General features: G+C 37.6%; 2 protein-coding genes across 3 annotated transcripts; one reads left to right on the plus strand and one right to left on the minus strand.

Moving 5' to 3' along the window:
* Window positions 1–1,045: 1,045 nt before the first annotated feature.
* LOC306844354 (sodium/bile acid cotransporter 4-like) lies at window positions 1,046–6,968 on the minus strand. The gene is made up of 3 exons (XM_079376418.1): window positions 6,303–6,968; window positions 4,817–5,027; window positions 1,046–1,583 (listed from the first exon to the last, which is right to left on the minus strand). The coding sequence occupies exons 1-3, from the start codon at window positions 6,827–6,829 to the stop codon at window positions 1,053–1,055; spliced, it is 1,269 nt and encodes a 422-aa protein (XP_079232544.1). The 5' UTR covers window positions 6,830–6,968; the 3' UTR covers window positions 1,046–1,052.
* A 966-nt stretch (window positions 6,969–7,934) lies between these two features.
* Window positions 7,935–10,354, plus strand: LOC306844079 (uncharacterized protein). Of its 2 annotated transcripts, none has more exons than XM_079375960.1 (3): window positions 7,935–8,388; window positions 8,599–8,940; window positions 9,548–10,354. In XM_079375960.1, exons 2-3 carry the CDS (start codon window positions 8,607–8,609, stop codon window positions 10,195–10,197), a joined length of 984 nt encoding a protein of 327 aa, XP_079232086.1. In that variant the 5' UTR covers window positions 7,935–8,388; window positions 8,599–8,606; the 3' UTR covers window positions 10,198–10,354. The 2 variants fall into 2 exon arrangements, with proteins under 2 accessions (XP_079232086.1, XP_079232085.1); XM_079375959.1 differs by having other exon boundaries at window positions 8,258–8,384.
* Window positions 10,355–10,394: the final 40 nt, after the last annotated feature.

The following is a 10,394-nucleotide window of genomic DNA, read 5'->3' on the forward strand; positions in this document are numbered from 1 at the left end:
TAGCAATGTAAAGTTTGTCGGAAAATGTGGTTTAAACATAGCTGGTTTGTATGGTTGACCTGCCACCATCCAAAAACCAGTTTAATCAGCTGGTCTGTTGCTGATCTAAGAAGGCCATGGACAATTATTTTTGTAGAAAAATGTGTTAATATTAAATATTATATTACTACTAGACTACTGCTAAATAATTAATTTTACATTAGGCTATTTTTGTGAGTGAAATATCTGTAAAAATATATTATACCAGTCTGGCAGAGATATTGTAGAAACAAAAATTATAATATTACATGCTTGTCATAAATGTTTATTCGTCTTGCAGATGTTTTCACATATTCTGATAAACATGTACAATATTAATTTCAGTTACAGAGATGGATTGCATATTCGAATATGATCAGATGGGAACTTATTTAGAATCAGAAGCAGTCTGACAGTGGGAGATATGCATTATAAAGGCAACATACATGGGATGTGAATCAGTCTTCTCATCCTCTTGGTTCACATAATCAAATAAGCCAATGCAATCCATTTACTGAGGTAATAGCACTGATTCAATTACAAACAGCCGCATAAATCTATATTAATGGGGTATAATTTGCATACTTCTATAAGACTCTGAAAGTGGCTTTCTCTATTACATTATTTAAATTAATTATTGAATGAACGAAAGAAAGAATTAATGAATGTATGATCAAATTAACTCAGTAATGACAAAAAATATAAAATATATATTTTATGTACAGACATAATCTCTTTTTATCTCTCTCTCTATATAATCTTATTTATCTTATATATATTTTATACTAATGTTTTAAATATATTTTATACTAATTTTTGAAAACATCCATTGAATAGTAATATTTGGCCAGTGTGTTTAGCGTGTCATGATATTAGTTTCCATTTTCACAGTCTTGTAATCATTTATGGCACATATTAGTTATAATGAGTGATTAGTAAGAAATTCAACAGTGAGTGATGGCATGAATAAATCCTAATGTAAATACTCAGCTCCAGTGTCTATAGTGAGTCTCAAGTCAGTTGTTTTTGTTCCCTTATACAGGTGTGGGGCTTCCAGCACCATCCAACACGATGACGTTGGGGTCGCTCACTGTTACTGCACCATACGTAGAATCAAACGGCACGTCTTCTTCCTTCATTCTCTTGTAGGATATGTTTGTATCATCCTCGTCATCCTCCATGAGGTCCTGTTTATGTAATACCTCTCTTCTGTACATGCGGTAAGCCAGAATGAAGACGCCAGCCTCTGCTGCCTGGAAGAGCGCGTAGAGCAGAGGAAACATATACATGCCTCCCATCAGCTGCGGAGGGAACGCCAGCTTCAGGATGGCCGTGCAGAGCTGCACGTTCTGACAGCCCGTCTCTAAAGACACAGTCCTCCGACTGTTGGGGGGGAGATCGAAGAGCGTCGCCAGGCCGTATCCTGCAGCATAGCCTGACATGGGCATGAATAGGGCCACCAGGTAGACGGAGGCAGGGATGGTGGCCAGCAGCTCCGGACCCAGCATAGTTCCAGTCATGATGAAGAGCATCAGCAGAGTGACCAGGAGAGACCACAGAGACACCTGGAGCAGAAACACAGGTAATTCTTCTAAACAGCCATTACTCTTTCATACAGATCTGAATTTTCTCAGCAGATTTTATTTAGGATATTCAGAATCTGCAACATTTTTCTCATATATTTCCAATGTATTCTCACAATTTATTTTATGGGTCTAATAGACTTATAATTACAATATATTCTCACAATATTTGTATTTTATTTTATGGTTCTGTTTTCTCCCAGTATTTTCTTTTTCTTTTCTTTTATGGGTCTAATGCACAAATTCTCCCAATATTTTATGCTATTTTCTGTGTCTAATGGGTTTAATTCTCAGAATATTTCAGATATATTTCATGAATCGAATTAACATATTCTTACAATATTATTTTTATTTAACATTTTCGGAATGTTTTTATTTTATTGGTCTAATGGATATATTCTTACAATATTTTTATTTTATATTCCAGGTTTTATGAAAATATTTTCATATATATATATATATATACACTCCCCTCCAAAAGTATTGGGACAGTGAGGCCAATTCCTTTATTTTTGCTGTAGACTGAAAACATTTTGGTTTAACATCAAAAGATGAATATCAGACAAGAGATTACCATGTCGGCTTTTATTTCCAGGTATTTACGTCTGGATCTGACACACAACTTAGAAGATATCACCTTTTGTTTGAACCCACCCATTTTTCATGTGAGCAAAAGTATTGGAACAGATAGAATTAACATAGATTAAAGTGAAAAAGACTTAATATTTAGTTGCAAATCCTTTGCTTTCAATAACTGCATCAGGCCTGTGACCCATTGACATCAAACTTTAGCATTCTTCTTTTGTGATGCTTTTTCAGGCTTTCAGCGCAGCCTCTTTCAGTTGTTGTTTGTTTTGGGGGGTTACTCCTTTCAGTCTCCTCTTTAGCAGGTAAAAGGCATGCTCTATATAGTGTTTAAGTCTGGAGCTTGACTTGGCCAGTCTAAAACCTTCCACTTCTTGCCCCTGATTAACTCCTTTGTTGTTTTGGCAGTGTGTTTTGGGTCATTATCTTGCTGCATGATGAAGGATCTCCTAATAAGTTTGGTTGCATCTTTCTTTAAATTGGCAGAAAAAATGTTTCTGTAGACTTCTGAGTTAATTTTGCTGCTGCCATCATGTGTTACATCATTAATGAAGATTAATGAGCCTGTACCAGAAGAAGCCATGCAAGCCCAAGCCATGACATTACCTCCGCTGTGTTTCAAAGATGAGCTTGTATGTTTGGGATCATGAGCAGATCCTTTCTTTCTCCAAACTTTAGCCTTTCCGTCACTTTGGTAAAGGTTAATCTTTGTCTCATCAGTCCATAAAACTTTGACCCAGAATTTTTGAGGCTCATCTCTGTACTTTTTGGCAAATTCCAGCCTGGCCTTCCTATTCTTCTTGCTAATGAGTGGTTTGCATCTCCTGGTGTAGCCTCTGTACTTGTGATCATGAAGTCTTCTGCGAACAGTAGATTGTGATACCTTCACTCCTGCCCTCTGGAGGTTGTTGCTGATCACTTATAGTTGTTTTAGGGTGTTTCCTGACAGCTCTCACAATGTTTCTGTCATCAATTGCAGTTGTTTTCCTTGGTCTACCTGTTCGATGTCTGTTACTTAGTACACCAGTGGCTTCTTTCTTCTTCAGGACATTCCAAATGGTTGAAATGGCTATGGCCAATGTGTGTGCAATGGCTCTGATTGATTTTTCTTCTCTCAGCTTCACAATTGCTTGTTTGTCATCCATAGACAGCTCTCTGGTTTTCATGTTGGTTACACCTCTTAACTATAAATGCAGTTGAACAGGCAAAACCCAAATCTGAAACTGAGCGTAGACATTCATTGCTAATTATTGTTTGAATAATCATTGTGATAGGACACACCTGGGCAACAAAATACACCTGTCAGTCACATGTTCCAATACTTTTGCTCACATGAAAAATGGGTCGGTTCAAACAAAAGGTGATATCTTCTAAGTCGTGTGTCAGATCCAGATGTAAATACCTGGAAATAAAAGCCGACATGTAAATCTCTTGTTATCTTTTGATATCAAACCCAAATGTTTTCAGTCTACATCAAAAGTAAAGGAATTTACCTCACTGTCTCAATACTTTTGGAGGGGAGTGTATATATATATATATATATATATATATATATATATATATATATATATATATATATATATATTATTATTATTATTTTAATGTGTTTAATAGACATTCTCACAATATTATGTTTTTTAGGTCAAATTAACATTCTAACAATATTATTTTTGAGCATCTAATGGATATTCTCACAATGTTTTCATTTTATTTTATGGGTCTAATGAAAATATTCTTACAATATTTTTACTTTATATTCTGGTTTTAATGGACATTCTCACAATATTTCTATTTTATTTTTATTTAACACATGTTCTCACAATATTGTTCTTTCTGGATCTAATGGACATATTCTGACAATACTGATATTTTATACTCTGGGTCTGATATAAATATTCTCACTATACTTTTATATTATTTATTCTGTGTATAGAGGAAATATTCTCACAATATTTTTATTTTATGGGTCAAATGAACATATTCTCACAATATTATAATTGAATATCAGCGGGCAGCAATTAGCTATAAAGGTTTTTCATTAATAAAGGGACTGGTAACAACTGATGTGACATATTTCGCTAAGCGTGACCTGGGGAATGAATCCTGAAAGGAGTGAATGGCACAGAGAGACACATGATGATACTACTAGAAGAGAAACGTGCAAGCCATGAGTGACAAATCAGCCAACTTTTATCCACTCCACTTAATGTGCTGCACCCCCAACCACCTCTATTCCTTTATCACACTCTCTGTCAACCCTCCCCTCCCATCCCACATCTCTTTATCTCATAGTCGCTGCTGTGCCCTTACCAGGCTGTTCTTAGATAAGCTCAACTGAAAGGAGGAGCCCATGCACGCCTGTGACGCCACCTCGCCCCAGGCGCTTCAGTCTCCTTTTAATGGCCACAGATGGTGGACATGAAGGCGACATAAGCAACCCATCACAACCAGTGATATTTAAGAAATGACAGCAGAAATCTAAGTCATTTTATATTGTGATGAAGATCCACTTAGTGACTCCTCCAAATCAAATTAACTTTTTTCAGGTTCCTTTTCTTGTAAATGTGCTCAGCTTTGGCACTGCTTTGAATGACTTTTAGATGACTGATCAGGTTTTTTGCATCAGTCACCTTGATGATGATTTCAGCCACTCGAGTATAGCGGTATCTAAGCCAGACCCCGAACCCGATGGGAATGAGGGTGCTGCAGAGGGTGAGAATGATCGCGCCGAAGGGCAAAAGGTTCACCACAGGTGTGTTGATCCACGCGCGACTGTACATCCACAGACACAGCGGCATGAGCACGAGCGCCAGAACAGTGGATGAGATAGTCATGATGATGCTGGAAAACAAACCCCACAAAAAAAAATTATTACCAAAGACAGCCAAATAAAGCAACATGTTCTTATTACCTTTAATTTATTTCTATGCTTTATGCACTTAGTATAATACATAATGCTGAAAAAATGAAAACACAATACATGCAAAAAAAAAAATTATCTGCAAAAGTACTCCATAAATATTTCCAAGCACTGAGCTAGAGCATCGTCTTTTCTCTGTAACAAAATAACATTCTCACAATACATTTATTTTTTATATTTGTCCTGAGACCCAGCTATGGAGTTTTTGCCTCTGTAGTGGACATTCTATTTCAGTGAATTTCTCTGAGACCTCACATGTCACAGTTGTAAGTCTGGATGTCCTGTACAGAGCACATTCAGGGCTTTATAGAGATACTAAATGATTGGAAGTTTCACCATGACCACAACCTCTCCTAGGTCTTTAAAAATGGCTAAATTTAATTTAGTGAAACATTTTACATCCTTATGGAAATATGATTATATTTTGTAATTGTCATTTAAATCTGAATAATTTTCTAATTGTTTGTCATAAAGCAACATCTCAGGAAAATGTTATGGGTTTTCAAATTCAAATATGACTTCCTGTTATGAAACAGCACATCATTTCATACATGTCCACTGTAGAGGACACCAGGACTAAAAGGATGTTTATTATGCATTTTGGGAGACATAACAATTGAATAGGAAATAAATTATAAATCTATTTTGTTATGAAATATTAGATATTATTATGAAAATCTGGCCAATTATTACTCCCATTATGACAATCCTTTTTTCAACATGCTGTCCCAACAGCAACTCATTAATATGCAAATTAGATACAGTATAGGTACACTGTGTTTAATGGGAAAACCAGTTTATGGAAATTTGTACAGACATATTGCATAAAACAAAATGGTATATCAAATCATTTTGTTATATATTTTATAACATAGTTGAGAATCATCCTTAAACAAAGTTTAGAAGAAAAAAATCCTTAAACCTAAAAATGCTTTTGTGATTAAAAAAAAAAATCCCATTGTTTTTGCCATTTTGATGTCTATTCATGCCATTTTTTATATTTACATAACTATATAATGAACACATCATGACAATATTTTATTCATTAAATTCTACACACACACACACAAACATACATATATATATATATATATATATAGGCTATATATATAATTTTGTCATAATGGACGCATCTTCACAATATTTTATTCATTTTCTAAACAACTATTCGGATGTAGACATCGTCTGACAGCTACCTGAGGTTCATCTCCCCGTTGACCAGCAGTGACATGATGTTGGAGAGGTTTCCTCCAGGGCAGCAGCCGCACAGCAGCACAGCAATAGCGGCCACATCGTTGAGGGAGAAGGCCAGAGCCAGGAGGAAGGCGATGAGGGGCATGATGACAAACTGGCACACCACCGCCAGCAGGACCCCTATGGGCTTGCGTATGTGCTCGCCCAGCTGACTGAGCTCCACCGTGCAGCCCAGGCCCAGCATGGTGAAGCACAGGACAAAGCCAACAAACACGTTAATCCCGTGACTCAGGGGTGAATCCCAGAAAGCCACAATCAGGTGAGTGGGCTCTTCAGAGGGCGAGAACGGACCCGCCAGCAGCCCCGCTGGAGCCGCATCAGTCCTGAATCTGCTGAGCACGAGTGAAAGCGGCTCTTCTGTAGCGCGTAACCCTGCCATGGAAGGACTCCCCGAGGAGCTGACGGGATCCTCTGTGAAGTTCAGGAGCTGCGTGAGCGCGGTGCTCGGCACGCTGCTGGAGGTCTCCATCGCGTCTCCAGGGGACTGGAGCTCTCCAAATGATCCTTCGGTCTCCGCTGGTGTCCCCGCCCTGAACTGTCCCCTAGCGGCGCAGAATCATTGTATGACTGTCAACCGTGACACTGGGCTGTCCAGCGCGGAGCGCGCGGTGCCACCGGGAGGGGTTTGGCGAGGAGCGCGCGTCACCAGGCGCCCTTCGAACCAATTATCCCTGAAGCTGATCACAGACGCATTTATTAAAAAAAATAAATGCAGTTGGATTGTCCGCGTGATAGAAATCGTGTTTTGGTAGGCTATTAACAACACGTGTCGCGTCCATAAACTTTTATTCAATACCAGCATTTTAGGTGGAAAAAACATCTGAACATAAATGGAAAAGTTGAATTTTAGGGTCCTCTTGGCGACTAACAATACAATTCAAATTCTTACTCTATTTGGAAAATATCTCAGATAAAGATGCATGTCAGTTGTACCAAATATTAGATTGTTTTCCACTGACAGAGTTTTTTAATTAATTAAAGATATATGACGTAATAAATGTAAAAGGTAGGCCTTTGTTTATGTATTGCAACTCCTGTTTTAAAAATCAATTCCCGTTTTAAAAATGTCCAATTTAAAAAAAGCAAAAACAATTTACTTAAATGGACATGCAGGGTGACAAATTAATTAACTAAGAAAAAACAAAACAAAAAAAACGTTAAAATAGTCTTTTAAGTTTTCGACCTTTAGAGTCACCCACTCAATCATTTTCTCATTAACACCGAGTCACTTCACCAAAAGTATTTTTTTAACGAATTGATATTTGCTTGAATAATGTTTACCATCATTATTATATCAAATTTTGAAATATAGATTTATATTTATAATATAGAGAAATATTTTTAAGGAAAATTCAAGTGCCATTACTGCCTAATAATATTTAATGTCATATACTTAAACACCTTTGCCGTCTGTTACACACACATGGCATGCTAGCTAGGCTATTTAAGATTTCATTGAATTATGTTCTGAAATCTCTATTTCAAAGAGGAACACAAACGTTAATGCTTTTGAAGAAAGAAAGTTGATCCCTGATGTGTCATACAGAAGACAATATAATCATTGGGACAGCTGTATTTAACATGATTTGACAAGAAAACTTGTGCATGTGTGTAGAAGACTTGTGCAACCTCTTGTTCATTGTGCAACGCTGATGCTGTAGCCAATCATTAATCATTTACATGTATTGATCTAATACTGGATGTTATGAAGCATTCAGTATAAACATTTCCCAATTTTACACGCAGTTTATACTTTAAACCCCAATACATTTTTTCTCTCTCACTTGTATTAATACAACAGCCTGTGTGACACCCTATACTTCAGCTATTTGAAATAATAGTTTTTGGACAAGTGTGTACTTTCACCCTCAGTCATGGCCAGAGACGTGATGCTCTCAATATTTACACAAGGTTTTCTCTGACTGTCCTATTTTCCTGTAAGCAGTGCTGGAGTCACACACACAGATCATTTCAGGGTATACAACTGAATTTTGGATTAAGCGGACATCTAAACAACCAAACTAGTAGGTAAAATGTCGTTTTATTGATGTTTTAGACAATAATCTCCAGTGAGTGAACTACGTTAATGTACATTTCTACGTGATTCATTTTCATTTAGTATGAAGTAGTAGCCTAGTTATAGGCTTAATGAAATTATTTTTGTTACGAGTACAAAAAAGCAAGGAATCTCTACACTAGAAATGCATGAAAATAATTTAAGGTTTAAATCTCTTGAAGTGGTGAAGATGAATTCCTGGCTCCTGCACGCGCTCGCGGTGATGGTCGTCTTCTGTTGCTATGACGCCCTCTTGTGTCCGAAACGATGCACGTGCCACTTCAGCGCCAAAACAACTGAGGTGGTGTGTCCTGACGCTGGCCTCTCGCTTTTCCCTGGAGACGGTCTTCCAGGAAACACCACCTCCCTTACCATCCAGTTCACCAACCTGAGCGTGCTGACCTCGCAACACTTGACAGCCATCCCGCTGCTGGAGGAGTTACACCTGCCCGGCAACAAACTGAGCAGTTTACCAGCAGATCTTCTGAAGGGCCTTCATTACCTGCACACGATAGACCTCACAGGTGAGTGTGTGTACATGTCAAAATGTTAAGATTTTGTAGGGAAAAAATACTTTGAAATTTGACTTTTTCGTGTTTATCTTATTATACAAGTCTCAGCTTCCACGTAATGTATTTGTTTATCACAATTATTCAAACAACTAATGTTTAGACGCTCTTTCATGTGGCGTGAAATATCTCTTCAGTTTCAATTGAAGCGCGAATTGTGAGAAAATCAAAAAATCTCGTTTTCTTTACTTGTTACTGAACGAAAAACGTGAATGGACATTAGATAAACAGTACAACTTACACATCGTTTCTCTCATAAACCGCGAAAATCCACAAAAAGAGCTTATAAACAATGTCACGTGACGTTACATTTACCTCAGAAGTCATTTAATGTCCATAACTCGTTAGTTCGAGATTTAAAATAGTAAATATATTGTTAAAATATTACCTAAATGCATTTTAACTGTCTCAATATAATGTCACAAATATCCAAATTCTGTCAAAATATCTTTTACATCTTCTCAAAAACATTTTTTTTATGAAAAGCAAAACTACACTAAAATGATGCAGCAGGTCAAGTATGTTTGTATCGTTTTCTAACTCTTATCCAAACTGTGCTCAGATAATGAACTGCGAGAGCTACCTGCATGTGCTTTCCATCATGCTCCACTTCTCAACCTGGTGTTGAAGGACAACCGCATCTCCAGCATCCACCCAGACTGGTTGCCCAACAACAGCAATATCACTTGGTTGGACTTGTCCGGAAACCATCTTATGAAATTCCCAATGCCCCAACTCCAAAGTCTGAGCCAACTAAAAGTTCTGCACCTCTCGCAGAACAAACTCGAAGAGCTTCCAGTTGGGTGTTTTGATGCTCACCCTGCTTTAGAGAGACTTCATTTAGACCAGAACAAAATCCAGTCCCTGGATGTAAAAACCTTTAGCCGTTCTTGTAACCTGACTCACATCTTCCTGCAGAAAAATAGAGTAGAGAGTGTCCCACCAGCTGTATTCCAGGGGCTCAAGCGCTTGGAATATGTCGACCTCAGTGACAACAAGCTGCAGTTTTTGTCCCCTGGCACATTAGACATTAATACCAGTTGGGTGGAGTTGACCTTTAACCCTTGGCATTGCGATGCTAAAATAGAGTACCTGTGGAGAAAACTGACCATGGAGTCCCTGCAATCAGAGCCCAAATGTACTGCACCAGAGAATCTGAAAGATCGTGTCATCGCAACACTCACCCGCAAAGAAATGGGCCTGCCGGAGTAAGAGAAACAACATAATCTGGAAGAGAAGTAGATGAAAATAAATGAAGTGTTTTTTTAAGCAGCAAGAGGGGACTTTTAAGACCACCATAATGGATCTTAAAAAAATGGATTATGTGAATGCTTGCAATCTCATTGCAAATAAAGATTGATTAAATTTTCTCTTTTTATACATTCATTAAAACTGCACAACTTTGACAT

Source organism: Barbus barbus (assembly GCF_936440315.1).
Source record: "Barbus barbus genome assembly, chromosome: 24".
In the NCBI taxonomy this organism is placed as follows: domain Eukaryota; kingdom Metazoa; phylum Chordata; class Actinopteri; order Cypriniformes; family Cyprinidae; genus Barbus; species Barbus barbus.

Excerpts from the sequence above, each read along its gene's own strand:
- LOC306844079 (XM_079375959.1), top strand. Across the intron at positions 8,941-9,547 it reads GCACACGATAGACCTCACAG|ATAATGAACTGCGAGAGCTA; the intron begins GTGAGTGTGTGT and ends AACTGTGCTCAG.
- LOC306844354 (XM_079376418.1), bottom strand. The coding sequence starts at position 6,829 with ATGGAGACCTCCAGCAGCGTGCCGAGCACCGCGCTCACGCAGCTCCTG. Across the intron at positions 5,028-6,302 it reads AACGGGGAGATGAACCTCAG|CATCATCATGACTATCTCAT; the intron begins GTAGCTGTCAGA and ends TTTGTTTTCCAG. Across the intron at positions 1,584-4,816 it reads TGGCTGAAATCATCATCAAG|GTGTCTCTGTGGTCTCTCCT; the intron begins GTGACTGATGCA and ends TTTCTGCTCCAG.